This window comes from Mizuhopecten yessoensis, unplaced genomic scaffold, assembly GCF_002113885.1.
Source record: "Mizuhopecten yessoensis strain PY_sf001 unplaced genomic scaffold, ASM211388v2 scaffold9727, whole genome shotgun sequence".
In the NCBI taxonomy this organism is placed as follows: domain Eukaryota; kingdom Metazoa; phylum Mollusca; class Bivalvia; order Pectinida; family Pectinidae; genus Mizuhopecten; species Mizuhopecten yessoensis.
The window spans coordinates 89101-111404 of record NW_018408192.1 but is presented as its reverse complement, the minus strand read 5'-3'; the positions used below and the strand labels follow the sequence as shown (position 1 = coordinate 111404).

Below are 22304 nucleotides of genomic sequence, written 5' to 3'. Positions count from 1 at the left end.
GTGTTAAAAATTGGAGTGCTTGATCGGAAATGGGTTTTTGGTTCTCAAATAGGGTATTTAAAAATCGCTGAGATATTTGTTTTAATTTCAAATGGGATAATCTGTAGAAATTGATCAACATTTTCCTTATTCTTGGCTAAAGGCAATACTGTTACTTATGTCAGATATTTGTTTGTTTGATAAATTGACCAATATCCCATTTTTGAGTCACTTCACCAAACTTTAATAAATTATTCATCTAAGCTGTTTATCGTTATATGCGGCAAAACTACTATGCACCGATTAAGATGGAGATTATCTAGGAACATAAGGATGAAAAACGACATTTTCCTTATGCTTTCAGTGAAATAATGTCCGGCCTGTTTATTTCACACTGTTGAAAATCTCTTGTGGGGTCGGGCATATCTATGTTAGCCTCTCCATATTTTGATTTGTTTTTTGGAAAAACGGAAATTTCTGTCTACAGTTATCTGTGATTATCCGAGCCCTTATTCAACCGTGAAATATTTGGAATTATTGGTGACCTGTGCATATTTTTACAGGTTTGTGCAGAGTGGACCTGGGGCAGTGCCTGCAGGGGAAACTGTTCGTGTAATAGGAACAACTCTTTATCCTGTCTATCCCAGACCGGCCAGTGTCAGTGTAAACCAGGTTACTACGGCCAGCAGTGTCAATCACCCTGTCCTGAGGGTCATTTTGGACCCAATTGTTTGAGTAGGTTCCCTAAATTATTTATTTGTAGCTTATTTGGCTTCATCAACAATCTTTCCGATTATAGCTGATCTATATAGGTTTAAGTCACTTAACTAACAGGCCTAAATACAATGTCTTTGTGAAAAAGGTACGCTGTTTGCCAATGAATTCCAACTAAGTCTAACAAATATTCCTGGATCATAATTTTGAAACAGAAGAGATATAAGCATTATAAACCTACATTTGCGCTGTGCGAATACATCCATGTACAGTAATAAGGGTTTGGTCCGGGATCAAACCTCATCCCTGGTGACTTAGGTCTTGACTAATGAAATGGGCTTGGTCGAGACGACAAATGCATTCATGCTTCTAAGATTGCCCCGTGTTCGTATTGGCCCCATGTAATTAAGTCCATTTTAAATGACACGAAAACATTTTGGATCTTTTGTTAAGGCAAGTACAACTTTACAGATGTGGTTATTTATTGTTGCAGATCAGTAAATATTATCAGGTGGTATAGCTGTTTCAGTTCAGTCAAACTGCAAATGCGTTTTTTGTTTCAGATTGTTTTAAATTGTATTTTCTTTCATTTCAGACACATGTAACTGTACCGGTGCAACTGATTGTGACAAGGCTACAGGAAAGTGCATGTGAGTAAACATAATAAGACACAAACAAACTGATTTACTTCCAAACAAGATAGACAATCACCCAAATTAGTAATACTTAAAGCGCCTGTTCGGGGAAAAAATACACAATAAATGGGTCTAAATGCGTTCTCTGGTCTTCCAAAAATTATACCACGGCAATATGATGGTCGAGTTCTGCTTGCAATGTCCAGTTTTGACCACTTAAATATCGAGGAAGCCCCGCGTAAATTTAGCACAGATCTATTTATACATGTCACGTGGTTGTTTCGAAAGCGAGGCAGTGAATATATCAACAATAGCACGCCGTCTCTCAGCCATGTAGGACTCATCTAGCGGACAAGACAGCAATATTATATATAAATAATTTATTTAAGAGGTCATGTATGATGCAAGTGTAGTATCCCTACCTATCCGTCGATGTTATATATAACTGTATTGATGATAATGTCAATAAACGTGGAAATCACTGCAAATCGTCGTCCAATGCAGCGATGGGGCAATCTAAATCCCGTCATTAATGTCATTGTTTCATTTGTTAAGTTGTATTTACTATTTTGAAGCAATCATAGCATATCGTTGGCAAAAACATAGCAAGTGTTTGCCTGGGAATGTCGGGAATACTCATTAAATAATCAAAACGGCCAAGAGACGTATCTAGACCCAACTTGAAGCGAAGAGAAACGTTACAACTTCAGGTAAACAGGCATATTGACACTGTGTCATTGAAACTTTGATAAATAGGCCTATCAATTGATTGTAGACATGTTTATTATGCACAACATCACTTTTTAGATCGGGTTTTAATCTATTCTACATTATTGTGATATCAAGAAAGCAGAATGTTATAATGTACACAAGTTACACATACTAATTACCCTACACTATTTAATTATGCAATCTTAAACCACATAATTATCTCATACATATAAAATGATTGCAAACGTAATCTGTGATTTTAAAAGTCCCTTAGTTATCAAAAATGCGAATACAAATTGATACAGGTCTGTTAAAACTTAACTGGATCATTGTAAGACTCATGGCTCTAAACTTGGATGTTGTAGATTAGATAGAACAAGGGGTTGCACGACCAAAGGTGAAGGTTACGGAGGTTAATTTTGTTGACATGAATATTGTTATGTCTCCCAAAAGCAGAGTTGGTTGGAAACCAGCAAGGAATCACATGGCTACAGTTAAATGTCACCAGGTCAAAGTCACATTTATAATCAAACTTGCTGTATACATGTATTTGTATACTTTCATCTTTAATCATTATGTAGTTACCGATAAAAGTTGCAATATAATACCTGGCATATTGGGCCTTTCAGGGCCTCTCGTCTTAAATGACCTCACACATCGAGGAGTATAGGCAAAGAACAAGTTACTAGTCTCTCTGTATACAAGTCTCAGTTTTAGACAAATATTGTCAGTTACAGTTTCTTTGTTGTGTCTACTGATCTAATGAAAGGAACCGAAAAACTCAAAATGCTTTCATTTTTTTGGAAACTTTTATTGTTCCAGATTTAAATTTACAATTGAAAGCTGCCAGGGTTTGGGTCCTGGTATCAGCTTCCTTGCAATAAATGTCCTCTCGCAGGAGGGCTCTCATACACAATACCCTGAGTCTCAGACAATCATTAATTCATACATTCATTCATATTTTGTTTCTCACATAATATATCCATCCATCTCATTGCTGAAGTTCAATCATACATTCATCATTTCATTCAAACAACTAGTTGTTCATGTGTTATAATTATAAATGAGGGAAGTCTTATTCAATGTTGTCTGTCAGCTCTCCTCATTTTAAAGTTGCCCCACTTACAAACTTCATGTAGAAAATAACCGTCTTTATTCCTATGATGAATTTTGTCGAGTCTATGACTTCCGCCCACCTCATACAGTGTTCTACCGCTTGAGAAACTCACTTATGCCTTTATGGCTGATAGGTACTTTAAACAATGCATTGGCTGATTTGCAACAACCATTTATTCCAATTACCATAGAAGTACTAAATAAAAGCAAAAAAGGAAGTAGAGACCTGTATGATATTTTTATTTCCAAAATTAAATGCACTAATAAATATATTGACAAATGGTCAAATGTGCTAGGTGTTGATGAAAATACTGAATTAATAAAATTACAAACTATAGTTTTCAATATAACAACAGATGTGACTCTGCAGTGGTTTCAGTATAGAATTATACATAGAATACTTGCAACTAACACTTTTCTTACACAAATTAAAAATAAAAAATAACACACTTTGTACATTCTGCAAACAATCTGAAGAAACTTTACTACACATATTTTTTGAATGTGAGCATGTAGAGAGGCTTTGGCTACTTCTTGAAAACTGGATATTCTCAAAAACCTCTGTTTACATTAACTTTGCAAAACAACATATTTGGGAAAATAGGTAAAACATATTATGTGCAGAACCTTATTATGCTAATTGTTAAATATTACATTTACAAACAACGTATTAAAGGTGATACACTTTTCATAGAAAGTGTAAAGAGAGATATAGTGTACAATTATAAAGTGGAAAAATATATCGCAACATGTAAAGGGAAACAACATACCTTTCTCCAAAAATGGAGACTCTTTTCTAACTTAATGATACCATAGCTTATCTACCAAATAGTATGTATTATTCATATATACACCTATAACTTGTACCTAATTCGATTGCGCCCGAGATGTGTATTATCCAATTTTGAATTATCCATTCCAACTCCAGACCGCTACGGTCACAAATACACAGGTACTACATGTGTAATGCACTTCTCGGAGGGGAATTCGAAAGATTATACTTAAATATCCAAAGTACGAGAGAAAGAGTGTATGCAAGTTGTGATTTTGTACTGTCTTTTGTAAAATAACATGTGAAAAAAAAAGAAATAAATATGTTGAAAAAAAAACAAAAAACTTCATGTTTGGTATTTTGGTGTAGAACGTAAACCTGTACATCAATATTTTTGTATGTATTTGCTTTGATAGCTACTTCATTGAATACTGCCATAATAAACTTCCAAGTCTGATTGCATTGCTTCCACACCAGATATATCAGATAAGTGAGATGACTGAGCTCTGCAATTTGAAAATAAAAGAAGAATGACAAACTATGTGTTTTTTACCCCAAAAATGTTAGAAAAGTAAAGCTTCACACAGCCTGATGTCATATTTGTTTTGCATTATCCATTATAGTACATCATTTCAAGTTTCATTTGCCTACCACTTGTACTTTTTGAGATATACCCAAAAATCGAAAATATTTAATTAGCGGACGGAATTGGGGTACAACAGTATACCCAGACAAAGTTATACGGGGGCATTATATTAAATGAATGCAAAATACAATTATAATTCTTGACCTAAGATCTCAAGGCGATGTTTCCATTTTATTATAATTTACCATCTGTATATATACATACGGTAGTAACAATACACATTTCATAGGTGTTACATGTGATGTATACATACAACTTATATTACGACAATATATTTGTCACATTGTGGGTGATATTTTCCATGAAAGTATATACATACATGTACATGTACTTAATCTTTATCTGAGGTATTGGGCATTGCTGTATCAACAGAAAGGCTAGGTTCTCGCTGTTTTCCCCAGAATGTTTTGAAAGAAGCATGGTATTTCAATATTTCTGTTAAAGCAGCACTCTATGTAAAATCACAGCAGCATGGTAACTTTAGATTTGCTATGAATATATAGCAGAGAAGATCTAGGATAGCAGCATGGCAAGAAATTATAGGAGCATGGTGCCATGCTGCAAAAACAGCATGGGGAGAATACTGGTTCTGTATGTGCAGGTTTGGATGTTATCAGTACCGGTGCCCCCGTAGATGTGTGTTATGCCTTCCTACACCGCGAAGTACTACATGTAGGTGTCTCCATTGAAGTGCCAGGTTCCCTCATTAAAGTATCAGGTGTGGAAGTGACTGCACCATGAATTTCTTGTGTCACTGAATTAGCACACCTAAAACATGTAAAAATAAATATTACTTGAAAAATAAAATATTCTCCGAATACCTTTTTTTTTATCAAAATTTAAGAAATATCATTGAAAATTAACTGAATTTTACGATACCCCACCAGTGATCGATGTTATATTAACTATAGGAGACACGTGCACATGTACACTCTCTTTAATCCTGGACCAATTATGGGTGGAAGGTGGATGGCTAAAACATGCAGTTTACCATGAGTCCTCGTTATCAATGAGAACTATTTAAATGCAAGGAGAGGGAGGTTATAATATTTGTTTTTTATTTACTGTAAACAGATTGAGGTACTGTCTATTACTATAATATCAGAGAGTTTTTCAAAGCAATCAACCAGCAAACACCACCACAACCCCTTCCGGCGACTTTTGTAGGGAACTTTTAACTTGAAACATTTATTTTTGCAGCATATATATACACTATAAAAAACTTCATCTTCATCTTCATTTTTAAACATTCCTCCGTCAATATTGTCAATATAAACAAAGTTCTATGAATTCAGGATCCATTAACATTATTAAATAATTATGTACAGTAGATTTGGTTATAATCACTATCAGCAGAGTATAATCTGTATTTTCATGTAGTTAATTTTGTCCTTCATTACATATATACATGTAGCTCTAACGTCTTAGATGTAGGAGAATTATAAATAAATCATACTCGTCTGATAGGCCTTACAATTTACTTATTGGTGTTATGAAAACCCTTACTTATATCATAACACTTAACATTTAAATGAAAACATGTGTAAAATATTAAAAATAATTAATAACCACGAAAACCGCCCCAAACAAAATTATGTTTTGTCTGTACACTAAAAAGTTCGAAATTACCCTCCAAGGGGCCCCACTGAAATCAAACAAGACGTAAATGGGGTGTGTCATTTTCCAATAAATTTCCCCTTTTGCTGGACACTGATAACATGTGCGCTCTAATAACATCTTAAAAGTAGCGTTTGCCAACAAAATAATTCTCATTAAAGTAAATATATACAACTTATGTTCTATAATTGCGAACAGTTGACAGCCGGGCACACTTACCACTTATCGAGAAGAACTGCGCTGCGTGTTCGTGTGTTGAGCAGCTGTCGACCTACTATGCAGCTTCCAAAGGGTTGTCCAACGCCCATTGCTTTTTCTTTGCGATTTGTAGTGGACTCTGTAACCGTTCTTTGACGATACATTGTGCCTGTAATGGCTTTGGCAAATTGGCACACATCTTTCTTTCGCCACGATGTTTACAATAAATGGACTTGTTGATGACGCGCATGCGGTAAAATTACATTATTGATCTGGGTCAAGTGAGAGATTTAGACTGTCAGCTTTTTATATTTTTTACTCTTAGGGAGTGAATTTCACCAAAATTTGAATCGATATATTTCATAAAGAAGTATTTTAAACATGTGTATGCCATTTTAGCAAATATGACATTTTTTTCCCCGAACAGGCGCTTTAACTATTTTCGCGAAAATAACAAGCATATCTTTTTGACCCTGAATCACAGTGTCCCTAGACACTAAATATTGGTCCTTGAAAAATCACTAAAATAAATGCAAATTAATTACGGTTGCCCTATTGTCTTCCAGAACACCACCCATTATCCGTGTTTGACATTTTGTCTCCCTGGATACCCATATTATACATAAACATTATCAATGTGTAACTGTACTATGTACTGTTTCTCCCTGGACTATATATATATCTGCTTTTCTCCTTTCTCATAACTAGCTTCCAGTTTACCTACCTTTAAGGTTTGGCTTCACTGTTATTCTTTAGAGTATGATGAATATGACGTGAAAAGAATTAATACTATGACGTCAGGTGAACAATCAGATATGACATCATAGTGAGATTTCGACAGACAAGATCAAGTGCAAATTAGTTTATGATCCTGCATAAAATGTTAAGAATATTTTTTTCAAAACAGTATTGGGAATGATGAAAGAAAAAATATGACCCTATCTTCATTTTGACAGAGAAATTTCAAACCATCCTCGGTTGGAGATTTGACTGCCACACCCTCAGGTAGCAGAGTACAGTAGAAATGGCCGATTCCTAAAAATAAAGGGCATGTCTCAGATAACCATGAATAGTGGATCTATCTTGCACAACACACCTACATATATATATAAACTACATTTTGAATACATTTATTTTAGAAGAATGATTTCGGACTTGTGAAAACCATGGTTACCTCATCAAAAAACATCAAAATATGCAAAAAAAAACCCCACATTTTTAACCTAAAATTTGACCCACACAAGTAGTATTTTTGTTCTTAAAACCTGTCTTAAATCCAATATATCACCTACTCGGTAACAGAAATACTCACGTTTTAGCACAGGTTGTTCAACTGGATTTTTCACAATATTTATACATGTGCCGAGTACAAAAATAGACTACATGAAAAGCTAGCTTTTGTTGTGTAGACACAGATTTGTAAATGGCCAAACCTGTAGTCTCAAACCAAATTCGATTTTATTTTAAATTATGAAGCCGACATAGTCCACAACATGCATATACCAATTTCCTTTATTTTTATTTTTTTTAATTTTGATTCATGTAATATTACAGGGGTTATTCATTGTACAAATATATCACTCATGGCCACCGTACGCTACTGTACACTGTTACTTCAAGGTAGAGAGATATTTGTTTATGTCTTTGCATGTTTTACTTCATTTTGTTGATGAGCATGTTTGTTGATAGGCTGTGACGTAATTAAGTTTAGATAGATTACTAATCACGACTACGACATGTTTACAGGTGTCAACCAGGTTGGTACGGCCACAGCTGTAGCTTCCCTTGTCCGCCGGGGGTTTGGGGCCGAAACTGTTCGACAGCCTGCGACTGTAACCAAGGAGGATCGTGTAATCCAGTTGATGGAACGTGTGAATGTGATCCCGGATATAAGTTACGTAAGTAAGGGAGATTGTATGGGGAAGGAGGAGTATGACCGAAGTATAACGTATATATTCAATGAGTATATCAATGTGTTGTCTTGGTTTTAAAGTTGTACCGTCAATGTAAGCACAATGAATGGACGTCGTGGAAAAATGATAAAAATCAGTAAATATGTTAGATAATTCAATTTTCCCCTAGCTTTAACCTTGATGTTTGATTATGGTTATTTGAACATTCAAAATAATATATTTTGATAGCTTTTTGCGCGGACAAATGTGACCCTGGGCAGTATGGACCAAACTGTATTTTCGTTTGTGACTGTAATGGTCAGGGCTGTGATCCTGTTTCTGGTGTGTGTGACTGCGACAGCGGCTTCACTGGTCACAGATGTGATCAGGTAAGTGTTTATTACACAAGGATAACAACAAAAAACAGACAGAAAAGATGGTTTCCATTCAAAAGATCTCTATCTCACATATCATCATTTAAAAGTTGTAATATTTTGTATTAAAGGGATGAACATCTGTTCAATACGTATATTTAGATTCTAATGTTATAGTTATTGGTGATATACAAAATATAAACATATTATAAAATAGCTATGAAATTGAAGTGTATCATCATCGAAAACGGTATTCCTGGAATAGCCTCACTTAACCTATATTGTTGCTTCTGACGATGATCTCACGTTATGCGAGTTGAGAGGAAAATGAAAATACAAAATAGCATTAATCCTAGTCAACTTTTGGGCTGGTGTCAACATTCTATGAACCCATCTTGCCAAATGTTTATTCATGTGAAGGACATCATACAAAATTGATTGGGTTGTCTAAACACGTATCCCTACAGTATCAGCAATATGCTGAATGGTGACTCGTCTGTCATTCTTTACCATACCATGCACAGCATCCACTTGAAGATAGGCAGTTGCATCTGTTGGGCGACCTGACCGTTCATCTTCAGTGCTGGTTCTCCCGCGCGTGAACTCACCAGTCCAATGTTTAACAGTTGAATATGAAGGAAGGCAGTCATCACCTAAAACATTCCTCATGTCATCATGAGTTTCCTTGGGTGACATGCCTTTCATATGTAAATATTTTGTAAATGCTCTCGTCTCTGGCTTCTCCATTTTACAATAAACATACCACCTATCAAGAACAAAACAATATCTCTCTTCACCCTTCGCAGGGTTTTCAAACGTAACCAGCCAGTTGCAACTAATAAATATTGGAGTTCAAATATCTCATCTGTGGGAAATGAATATGTGCTTGGACAGAAACTTTTTGATGTGTCCTCGTGTAGTATTCTTTTTCACAATTCGAGAATTACGCTACTAATTATCTAAATTAAATATTTTCTAACAAATGTGTTCATTGTTTGCAGTCCTGTCCCTACAATACTTATGGGAAACAGTGTCGACAGAACTGTCAATGTTTAGTTGACTTTGACTGTGACCATAAGACCGGTGCCTGTCTGTGTGGGCCTGGCTATCTTGGAGCCTACTGTGAACAACCATGTCCACAGGGGACGTAAGTCTAGCTGGGAAAATTAATTGGAACTTTGATTCAAAAATAATGCTAATTGATTTTTGATGTATAATAAACCTGAGCGACAACTTTAACCTTCTTAGACGCAAAATTCAAAAGCTTGGCCTTTGATATATCAAATTAGTTTCAAATTATCAAAATGTGGTCTTTCAGACTGTAGAGCCGAATCGCAATATATGATACCACAAAAAAAGGTATCAAGAAAGGGAACGTAGCTTCAAATTATCCCAAGCAATTTAATACATAGATTCGGGTACACCGAAGAAAAAAAATCAGCTATGGATATATCAGGGAAGTGTATGCTGCTTCAGATATACCAACAAGTGTGCACAATTTTAGATTTTTACAGGACGTTTACGTAGCTTCAGATATACAAAGAATCGTAAATAATTTCAGATAAGTATACATAAAGTCAGATATCTACATAGCGTTTACGTCACTTCAGATATGCCAAGAAGTATACATAAAGTCATATATCTACAGGACGTTTACATAACTTCAGATATACCAAGAAGTATACATAATGTCAGATATCTACATAGCGTTTACGTCACTTCAGATATGCCAAGAAGTATACATAAAGTCAGATATCGACAGGACGTTTACATAACTTCATATATACCAAGAAGTATACATCAAGTCAGATATCGACAAGACGTTTACATAACCTCAGATATACCAAGAAGTATACATAATGTCAGATATCTACAGAGCGTTCACATAACTTCATATATACCAAGAAGTATACATAATGTCAGAAATCTACAGAGCGTTTACACAACTTCGTATATACCAGAAAGAATACATAATTTCAATTATCGACATGACGTTTACGTAGCTTTAGATAAAACAAAAAGAGAACATAATTTCATATATCCAATGGAAGCTTGCGTTGTATCTTACACACAGGGTGGATATATTATCTGAATTACAACACGATATATAGGACTATAAAACGATATTAATTCTTATCGCCAGTATCATAAACTTATACCAGAACATATTCTGTTACATTCTGATGCTATCTATAGACTCAAGAGGTCGGAGGTAAGTAATAACGACGACTTTTGTTGAATCATTTGTATCGTAGGTTCGGCGTGACCTGTAGGGAAAAGTGTATCTGTCAGATGAACCAAACAGACAAATGTGAAACGGAGACAGGACTTTGTACCTGTAAACCAGGGTTCCTAGGCGACGACTGTAAAATGTCCTGTCCAGTCGGATTTTTCGGGCCGGGCTGTACATCTACATGTAACTGCCATAATGAGGCCCACTGCGATCGGGTATTTATTCAACAACAACAAATACAAATTGAGAAAAAAATGCATGAATGATCCTATTCAGACATTACTTTAAGTGATACTGAATGATGTTCATGCCAAATATGTCAAAATGGTCCTATTGCAGCACTACATCAATATTCATACAATTAATAGAACCTAACATTGTGCATATGTAACTGCGGCGACACTTTGGAATTTTATTTCACTGTTTCACTGAAGAAATATTCAATTTTAATTTTGAGTTTTAATTGCGTATATCCATACACATGATAATCGCTGATCTCCAATATGACATACTGACCACTGCTTTACAGTCTGATCTTGCTCATTTTCAAATAGGTAACTGGTGTATGTACATGTCATCCAGGCTGGACAGGAGCAGGATGCGAGAGCAGCTGTCCGGAACCTTTCTATGGCAACTGTTCAACTAGGTGTCCGGGGTGTATGAATGGATTCTGTGACAAAGGCACCGGCCAATGTCGTGCATGTTCTGTATGTATTAAAGTTTATACTCAATGCTGTACATGTTTTGTACGTATTAAAGTTTATTACATACTTACTAATAAAAACGTTTTTTTTTTTGTATATGCGATACGACACAATTGCTCTAACCCATATCAGCCCTCTGCGTAATGGCTGATGCTAAAATATGGCGACGAATTGAGGCACGAACATTGGGGTCTCTTTCCAAAAGGAATATTTTCCAGGGATCACAATGACAAAGCCAAAAAGAGTGGAAACAGCAGATTATTAGGGAAATTTTGACATTGAATTAAAATCATTACAAATGTAATAACTATATTCTAACCGGATTATTGTTGTTACATGCTGGGTGTGATATGGAAAAAGACATGTATTAGTCCCTATGTAAACGTACATAACACTTTAAAAAACTCCCAAAATTTTGAGAGCATGTCTATGGAGGATTTTGAAGGCTGGGATACAAGTTGTTTTATTAGATGTTTCCTTGTCCTGCTTGCACAACAGACGTATGACAAACACTTTATTGTAAGTCAGTGCTTCTAATGAGATGTGTTATAAAATTGTGCAAAAAATAATGCATACTTTAATATAGTTCCATTGATGAAACATTATGTATTTTGCTTATCAGGGAACCTCTTGTGCCTGTTCAGAAGGTTTCTATGGTGATAGATGTCGAAATGAATGCGCCTGTTTTCATGGACACTGTTCTAGTAATGGCCAGTGTGTATGTAGTCCTGGCTGGCAGGGGAGTCAGTGTGACCAGCAATGTCCTACAGGTAGGTTTTACCCTATGTGTGTAGTCCTGGCTTGCGTTGGAGTCATTGTAAACAGCAGTGTCCTACAGGTAGGTTTTATCATAAGTCAGTGTGATCAGCAGTGACCTACAGGTAGGTTTTACCCTAAGTTAGTGTGACCAGCAATGCCCTTCAGGTAGGTGTTACCCTTAGTATGTAGTCCTGGCTGGCAGGGGAGTCAGTGTGATGAGCAGTGTCCTACACGTAAGTTTTATCCTAAGTGTGCGGTCCTGGCAGGTAGGGAAGTCAGTGTGACCAGCAGTGTCCTACAGGTAGATTTTACCCTAAGTGTGCGGTCCTGGTTGGCAAGGGAGTCAGTGAGACCAGCAATGTTCTACAGGTATGTTTTACCCTAAGTGTGCGGTCCTGGCTGGCAGGGAGGTCACTGTGAACAGCAGTGTCATAGAGGTAGGACAAACACTAAAAGGGGACCTGATTGGCAGAGAAAGCCACTGTGACCAGAAATATCTCCTAGGTAGATCAAAAACTAAATCTGTGTCCCAGACTGAGAGGATAGTCATCTTGAATAGCATTGTCCTTCAGGTAGGTACACAAAGTGTATTAGTGTCCCATCTGCCCTATCCCATTAACGTGTGTTTTTTTCATCCGTTCTGTTGTTTATTATGTTGTTTGTGATATATACATATAAACTGTATCCTCCAATAACTATGTTTTGTACGTGAGTACTTCTTGCGACAGATGAATCCAATGTCTTTAACTATGAATGTACATAGAGGTTTAGGTTTTCTTGACCACTCAACCGTTTTCGTACATATCTCATACGTGTACATGTTATCTACTATTGCTACACTGAGTATGCGAGCACTATTATAGATGCCAGTGGTAGTGTTCACTTAAATCAAGTATTTTCCTCTTTTTTTTGCTGTGTTATGGCCTTTTTTATAATTAGTGTTTCCGGCACATAATTTCAGAGCAATTTCACTTACATTTACCAACTTGGATACAGTTATGTAGTTCGAAATGTTTCTTTAACAAATAGTTTAGTTTGAGTAATATAACAATACTTTCTACGCCATCTGATCAAGATTGTGGATTAACAATCCTAAACATGTATTATGTATTATTATGTCAGGAGTAAACTGCTCTTACCTTGTTGACAGACCACTTTGAGTCAGGCTAGAACCACACCTGCCACTGTTTTGTATTATAATGTCAGGTAAACTGTTGTAACTGTAATGACAGATCGCTTTAAGTCAGGCTGTAACTAGACATGTCACTGTTATGTATTATTAGGCCAGGTAAACTGTTCTCAACTTGTTAACAGACCATTACGGGTCAGGCTGTAACCAGACTTGTCCTTGTAATGTATTATTAAGTCAGGTTAACTGTTGTAACCTTATTGACAGAACACTATTGGTCGGGATGTAACTAGATCTGTCACTATAATGTATTATGATGTCCGGTACACTGTTCTAACCTAAGTGACAGACTACTATTGGTCGGCCTGAAACTAGATCTGTCATTGTTATTTATTACGAAAATTGCTCTTACCTTGTTGTCAGACCACTTTGAGTCAGGCTAGAACCAGACCTGTTATTGTTATGTATTATAATATCAGGTAAACTGTTGTAACTGTGTTGACAGAGCACTTTTGGTCAGGCTCTAACCTGACACATCACTGCAATGTATTATAAAGTCAGGTAAATTTGTCTTACCTTGTCGACAGACCACTACGGGTCAGGCTGTAACCAGACATGTCAATGTGATCATGGCAAGTGTCATCAGGAGATCGGCACCTGCCTCTGTGATCCTGGATACAAAGGCAACCGCTGTGATCAACCCTGTTCTGTAAGTATGTTCACGCCATACTATTCCTGTGTGCTTATTTTGTTACCATATGTTTATTGACCTTACATTATCGGAAAGACAGGTGATTGACACCATGACAACAAAGTAGTTTGATACTTGCAGTGATGATATTTGCTTGTGGTTTAGAATTTATGCATTACAATGAACTTGAACGCAATTATTTACACAGCTAAAAGTACCCGTCAAGTATCACAACAGTTGTTTTTACATGGGTACTTGTAATATATGTTTTAAAGATATGAACAGATGTGCTCTTCCTATCTATGCTGGCTATTTGACGGAGTTAATTTAAGAAAGTTTATACATCTGCCTTACAGAACACAACATACGGGTCGAATTGCCGGCGTGAGTGTTTGGGTTGTGTAAAGTTTTCCACGGGTACGTGTGACTCAATCACAGGTCACTGTCATTGTCAGCCGGGTTATGGTGGTATTGTTTGTACCCAGCCCTGTCCTACAGGAAAGTTTGGTGTCAACTGCTCTCAGGCATGTGCGTAAGTAAGCTATTTATAGTTAGTTACTCAGTCAAAACCGCAATTCTTTTTGGGGCATTCTTAGACACAAATTCTGAAAAGGAGTGGACATTTAAAATGCCGTGGGCAAAATCGGTTTGAATAAAAGCAACATACAGTTAAGGTATCGATGGTCGTTGAACTTAAACCTTTCACATTCCTAGTGAATGATGAAATATGCCTATCTGTTAAGATATCTAAGACTGAAGCCACAACCAGGCGAAAATGTATTTATGAACATACAATTATCTTGAAATGAGCTTTTGCATGTTTTCATAGATGAGAAATCCTATGTCATAATGTATGATGCAAACTATTTGAAACTCACACAAACTGACAAAATGTATCGATTATTTTTAAATAATTCAGCGGATTAACATTTTTGAAATCAAATCGTTATTAACAGTCGTTTCTGAAAGGTTCAGCCACTCTGCACGCATCTGTCATAAACACCGTGCATACACAGAGATATGTAACGATTTGAAAGCAGAGCAGAATTGTCAAAAAGGAAATGTCGACGACAAGTTTCGCTATTATTAATTATTAATAATTTCAGATGTGAAAGAGGAACTTGTCGACAGACAGATGGATTTTGCTATTGTCCTGATGGATGGACTGGTGCAAAATGTAACCAAAAGGTCAGTTGCACTTAGTTCAGTAAATGTTGCATCACACAAGTCATCATATTACACACAAGTTAAAACACAAATGATCTAAAGCCGCATGCAGCACAACCAATGTCGTGTTTATTTGTGACGTTTTGATGACTAGTACAGTATATGCTCTGTTACTTTTATTAGACAAATGGCCAGAAAATGATACGTTCGCAAAGGTGTAAAATATGCAAGGAATTACACTGGTTGTGCTAGATGAATCGTTCTACAATTTCATGTTTACCAACTAAAGAAAAATGTTCAGAATCCTTACACATAGTTCTTGACCATGTTTTAATATCTTGTAAAACCTCACAGTAGTGCTTATTATGATAACATTAAGTGTTGCATAACAAATTCATGTCTGTATAATATAAGCCGAGACCATCCAAATCATACCTCATCATCAGCTTCACATTTTCTCTAGAGATATCTGTATCATGATTGAATACCACGGCAGTAATTTTGGCCACTTTTAAAACCGTACCAACAAAAACCAATGTTGTGACAAGAGTACCCATTCTTCTCTCTTGAAGTGCCCCACGGGTACATGGGGATATAACTGTTCCAATAGCTGTGACTGTGGGCTCCATAGTAACGGCTGCGATCCTATCTCTGGGCTGTGCAAATGTAAGCCTGGATTTGCTGGAGGTAAGAGGATTATACTAAATCATTAAAACGGTCTTTATTAGCTGATAAACCAGTTAGTGCACGACTATATTATCGTCTATATAAATCAGATCAGATAATTTATTTCGTTCAGTATAATCACCATATAACCTTTTATTCCTGAATTTAAAGATAAGTCAAATCAAAGGGCGTAAATGTCTCGACAAACTAAGATAACTCAACTGAAAGAATTGAGCTCTACACTTGATCAGATATTGGTTGTCATCAGACAAGGTAAAGAGTCAAAGGTCAGAGGAAAACCGCGGGGAAATTGGGTGAGATATATCGATGATCTATGTATAGCATCTTTTACATTAATAGAGAAGCCAACTTTGTTACTTGTTGTAAATTGTATAGACTGAATGTTTTATTACCCATAAAACTTACATCGCTATGTTTAATTTCAATGGTTAGAGTTAAAGTAAATAATGTAAGTCCATATCTAAATACTGATTATTACAAAGACATCTGTTAAATATGATCTACAATGGAATTAGAATTTAGGGTGACACCACTTTCTCTTAGGGCTCCGGTTGAATCTCAGCCAAATTAAAAAAAAAAAAGAAGATAGTTTTGAATCCAAATGTGTTATCTATAATATCAAGAACATGTAATAATCAATAACAAACAAAAACAATTATTGTTTCAGTTCACTGCACGGAAAGTTGTAAAACTGGGTTTTATGGCCAGGAGTGTGCAACTCCTTGTCGATGTAATACCTTTGGATATAGTATGTGTAGTCCTCTAGATGGATCCTGTCAGTGCCGACTTGGCTACACAGGCGACTTCTGTGATCGAGGTAAGTTTACTTATTATAAGGAGACCTCTGCCAGAGGGGTACGCTTACTAATTATAGCGTTACTTCTGTCAGAGGGATAGGTTTTCTAATTATAGCGTAACATCTGTCAGATGGATAGGTTTACTAATTATAGGGTAACTTCTGTCAGAGGGCTAGGTTCACTAATTATAGTATAGCTTCTGTCAGAGGGATACGTTTACTAATTATAGTGCAGCTTCTGTCAGAGGGATAGGTCTACTAATTATAGTGTAACTTCTTTCAGAGGGATAGGTTTATTAATTATAGTGTAGCTTGTCAGAGGGATAGCTTTACTTACTATAGCGTAACTTCTGTCAAAGGGAAAGGTTTATTAATTAAAGTGTAACTTCTGTCAGAGGGATAGCTTTACTTACTATAGCGTAACTTCTGTCAGAGGGATAGGTTTACTCATTATAGAGTAACTTCTGTCAGAGGGATAGGTTTACTGATTATAGTGTAACTTCTGTCAGAGGGATAGGGTTACTGATTATAGTGTAGCTTCTGTCAGAGGGATAGGTTTATTAATTATAGTATAGCTTCTGTCAGCAGGATAGGTTTACTAATTATAGTGTAGCTTCTGTCAGAGGGATAGGATTACTAATTATAGTGTAACTTCTGTCAGAGGGATACGTTTGCTAATTATAGTGTAGCTTCTGTCAGAGGGATAGGATTACTAATTATAGTGTAACTTCTGTCAGAGGGATAGGTATACTAATTATAGTGTAACTTCTGTCAGAGGGATACGTTTACTAATTATAGTGTAGCTTCTGTCAGAGGGGTAGGGTTACTAATTATAGTGTAACTTCTGTCAGAGGGATAGGTTTACTAAGGATAGTGTAATTTTGTCAGAGGGATAGGTTTACTGATTATAGTGTAACTTCTGTCAGAGGGATAGGTTTACTAAGGATAGTGTAATTTTGTCAGAGGGATAGGTTTACTGATTATAGTGTAACTTCTGTCAGAGGGATAGGCATACTAATTATAGTGTAACTTCTGTCAGAGGGATAGGTTTACTAAGGATAGTGTAATTTTGTCAGAGGGATAGGTTTACTGATTATAGTGTAACTTCTGTCAGAGGGATAGGCATACTAATTATAGTGTAACTTCTGTCAGAGGGATAGGGATACTAATTATAGTGTAACTTCTGTCAGAGGGATAGGTTTATTAATTATAGTATAGCTTCTGTCAGCAGGATAGGTTTACTAATTATAGAGTAGCTTCTGTCAGAGGGATAGGTTTACTCATTATAGAGTAACTTCTGTCCGAGGGATAGGTTTACTGATTATAGTGTAACTTCTGTCAGAGGGATAGGCATACTAATTATAGTGTAACTTCTGTCAGAGGGATAGTGTTACTGATTATAGTGTAGCTTATGTCAGAGGGATAGTGTTACTGATTATAGTGTAGCTTATGTCAGAGGGATAGTGTTACTGATTATAGTGTAGCTTATGTCAGAGGGATAGTGTTACTGATTATAGTGTAGCTTATGTCAGAGGGATAGGGTTACTGATTATAGTGTAGCTTATGTCAGAGGGATAGTGTTACTGATTATAGTGTAGCTTATGTCAGAGGGATAGTGTTACTGATTATAGTGTAGCTTATGTCAGAGGGATAGGGTTACTGATTATAGTGTAGCTTCTGTCAGAGGGATAGGTTTACTAATTATAGTGTACCTTCTGTCAGAGGGATAGGTATACTTATTATAGTGTAACTTCTGTCAGAGGGATAGGTTTACTAAGGATAGTGTAATTTTGTCAGAGGGATAGGTTTACTGATTATAGTGTAACTTCTGTCAGAGGGATAGGCATACTAATTATAGTGTAACTTCTGTCAGAGGGATAGGGATACTAATTATAGTGTAACTTCTGTCAGAGGGATAGGTATCCTTATTATAGTGTAACTTCTGTCAGAGGGATAGGTTTATTAATTATAGTATAGCTTCTGTCAGCAGGATAGGTTTACTAATTATAGTGTAGCTTCTGTCAGAGGGATAGGATTACTAATTATAGTGTAACTTCTGTCAGAGGGATAGGTTTACTAAGGATAGTGTAATTCTGTCAGAGGGATAGGTTTACTGATTATAGTGTAATTTCTGTCAGGGGGATAGGTTTTCTAATTATAGTGCAGCTTCTATCAGAGGGATAGGTTTACTAATTATAGTGTAACTTCTGTCAGAGGGATAGTGTTACTGATTATAGTGTAGCTTCTGTCAGAGGGATACGTTTACTAATTATAGTGTAGCTTCTGTCAGAAGGATAGGTTTACTAATTATAGTGTAACTTCTGTCAGAGGGATAGGTTTTCTAATTATAATGTAGCTTCTGTCAGAGGGATAGGTTTACTGATTATAGCGTTACGTCTGTCAGAGGGATAGGTTTGCTAATTATGGTAAAACTTCTGTCAGAGGTATAGGTTTACTAATTATAGTGTAGCTTCTGTCAGAGGGATAGGTTTACTAACTGTAGAGTAACTTCTGTCATAGGGATAGGTTTACTGATTATAGTGTAACTTCTGTCAGAGGGATAGGTTTACTAATTATAGTGTAACTTCTGTCAGAGGGATAGGTTTACTAATTATAGTGTAACTTCTGTCAGAGGGATAGGTTTACTAATTATAGTGTAACTTCTGTCAGAGGGATAGGTTTACTAATTATAGTGTAGCTTCTGTCAGAGGGATAGGTTTACTAATTATAGTGTAACTTCTGTCAGAGGGATAGGTTTACTAATTATAGTGTAGCTTCTGTCAGAGGGATAGGTTTACTAATTATAGTGTAACTTCTGTCAGAGGGATAGGTTTACTAATTATAGTGTAACTTCTGTCAGAGGGATAGGTTTACTAATTATAGTGTAACTTCTGTCAGAGGGATAGGTTTACTAATTATAGTGTAACTTCTGTCAGAGGGATAGGTTTACTAATTATAGTGTAACTTCTGTCAGAGGGATAGGTTTACTAATTATAGTGTAACTTCTGTCAGAGGGATAGGTTTACTAATTATAGTGTAACTTCTGTCAGAGGGATAGGTTTACTAATTATAGTGTAACTTCTGTCAGAGGGATAGGTTTACTAATTATAGTGTAACTTCTGTCAGAGGGATAGGTTTACTAATTATAGTGTAACTTCTGTCAGAGGGATAGGTTTACTAATTATAGTGTAACTTCTGTCAGAGGGATAGGTTTACTAATTATAGTGTAACTTCTGTCAGAGGGATAGGTTTACTAATTATAGTGTAACTTCTGTCAGAGGGATAGGTTTACTAATTATAGTGTAACTTCTGTCAGAGGGATAGGTTTACTAATTATAGTGTAACTTCTGTCAGAGGGATAGGTTTACTAATTATAGTGTAACTTCTGTCAGAGGGATAGGTTTACTAATTATAGTGTAACTTCTGTCAGAGGGATAGGTTTACTAATTATAGTGTAGCTTCTGTCAGAGGGATAGGTTTACTAATTATAGCGTAACTTCTGTCAGATGGATAGGTTTACTAATTATAGTATAGCTTCTGTCAGAGGGATAGGTTTACTTATTATAGCGTAACTTCTGTCAGAGGGATAGGTTTACTAATTATAGTGTAGCTTGTCAGAGGGATAGGTTTACTGATTATAGCGTTACCTCTGTCAGAGGGATAGGTTTACTAATTATAGTGTAACTTCTGTCAGAGGGATAGGTTTACTAATTATAATGTAGCTTCTGTCAGAAGGATAGGTTTACTGATTATAGTGTAGCTTCTGTCAGAGGGATAGGTATACTAATTATAGTAGAACTTCTTCAGAGGTATAAGCTTAATGGGTATAGGGTTATGTCTGTCAGAGAGGTAAGCTTAATGATTATAGACTACCTCCGCCCGAGGGGATAGTTTACTGATAGTAGTGAGTGACCTTTGTCATAGAGGTACGTATACTGCAAGTAGGGGTGGTTGGGGGACTGGTTCTACACAGACAGTGAGTGACCGCTATCAAAGGAGTAAGTTTACTGATTATACACAGAGTGATTTCTGTCACAGGAATACGTTTACTGGTTTTACAGCAAGGTTCTTATATGCTGGTTTTACATAAAACAGGGGAACTTCAGACAAAATCATATTATATTATCTAAAACATTAATCAAGCAACGTTGTTTATATAACTTTGTTTACAATATGTTGTATTTCATACAATGATTAATATATAATCCATGTTCTATATACATTTTGCCTTCCGGAAGTCTGATTTTTTAACACAGTTAAGATCTAACTGTACTCAATTCGAAAATTAAAGCTATTAGTATTTTGAAGTTCGAACTTCAAGTTTATATCACTTTGCCTTTTTTTACAGGGACAAAAAATGTCCATTGTGTGGTATAATTGCAGATTATCATCAACTAACCTTTTCAAACACATTTATTTCGTTTTTCAGTGTGTGACCCAGGAAACTGGGGTCTTGACTGTAAGATGAATTGTGAGTGTAGTAACCATGGTAACTGCAATCCATTTACTGGCGCATGTGATTGTCTACCGGGGTACAACGGTACCAACTGTCAGTATTGTAAGTGATTTGACACCATTCTCATACATTTTGTACTTATAAACTAGGGTATGCGTGCCCCAAGGTTGTCTTGGTTAAACTGGAATTAGCCTGACCATAAGTCCCAAAAACAGTTATAACTTCTTTTCCAAGAAATAACCAGTAAAACGTGTTTCTAGAGTCTCAGTCTGTATGTGTAGGTCGGATCTGCCATTAGACGGATCAACATCTGGATGAAAAAGTCAGAAAATAAACACATAAAAGGGTTTCCTGTCTGGATGCTCAGCACTCGTTAAAGGAGTCTCAGTCTAAATGTGTATTACATAAGTTTTACATCACTCCCTTAAATGATCTGCGATAAAGCTATATTACGTTGTTTTGAACATAACTTTTTCAAGAGTTATTCACGTTTGTTTTCGTTGAAATCATCGATATTGTTTTATCATAATCATTTCAAAGTCACACTTGACGTGATGTTTGTTTCAGCTTGTCCTAACACCACATACGGTAAGAACTGTGGCCAGTTTTGTAACTGTAACGGAGGGGCTTGTGATCCTAGAACTGGTCTATGTTCTTGTCCTCCAGGCAAAAAGGGTCATCATTGTGAGCTAGGTAAGCATTCCTATTATCATTAAGGTTATTATTGTGAACTAAGTCAGAATTCGTATTGTCTCTCACATCATTGTGAGCTAGGAGGTGATCGTTCTTATGTTCATTAATCTCAAGATTGGGAAACATTTTTAGATCATATATTTCTAAGCTGAGGTGCATGGACAGTAATCATTTTCAGTGATACATGTTAGGATTATAAAGGTCACAACGTCAGTGGTGTAAACTATCATAACATTCCTCTCTGGGTCACTCTGGTCATCATTGTAAGTTAGGTACTAATACTTACTGTCACTTTGGTCATCTTTAAAAGTTAGGTACTAATACTTACTGTCACT

At 36.1% G+C, this 22304-nt stretch overlaps 1 protein-coding gene across 1 annotated transcript in view; it reads left to right on the top strand.

Annotated features, from left to right (window-relative positions):
* Positions 1–22304, top strand: part of LOC110458731 — a 69732-nt gene that overhangs the window by 36528 nt on the left and 10900 nt on the right. Inside the window, exons 22-36 of the mRNA XM_021510613.1 lie at positions 543–714; positions 1289–1343; positions 8135–8286; positions 8530–8669; positions 9656–9801; positions 10910–11102; positions 11442–11594; positions 12214–12361; positions 14067–14188; positions 14527–14702; positions 15277–15358; positions 15910–16024; positions 16692–16841; positions 21250–21378; positions 21844–21969. Of these exons, the coding sequence (XP_021366288.1) occupies positions 543–714; positions 1289–1343; positions 8135–8286; positions 8530–8669; positions 9656–9801; positions 10910–11102; positions 11442–11594; positions 12214–12361; positions 14067–14188; positions 14527–14702; positions 15277–15358; positions 15910–16024; positions 16692–16841; positions 21250–21378; positions 21844–21969 (2059 nt within the window). The remainder of the gene's footprint in view (positions 1–542; positions 715–1288; positions 1344–8134; positions 8287–8529; positions 8670–9655; positions 9802–10909; positions 11103–11441; positions 11595–12213; positions 12362–14066; positions 14189–14526; positions 14703–15276; positions 15359–15909; positions 16025–16691; positions 16842–21249; positions 21379–21843; positions 21970–22304) is intronic.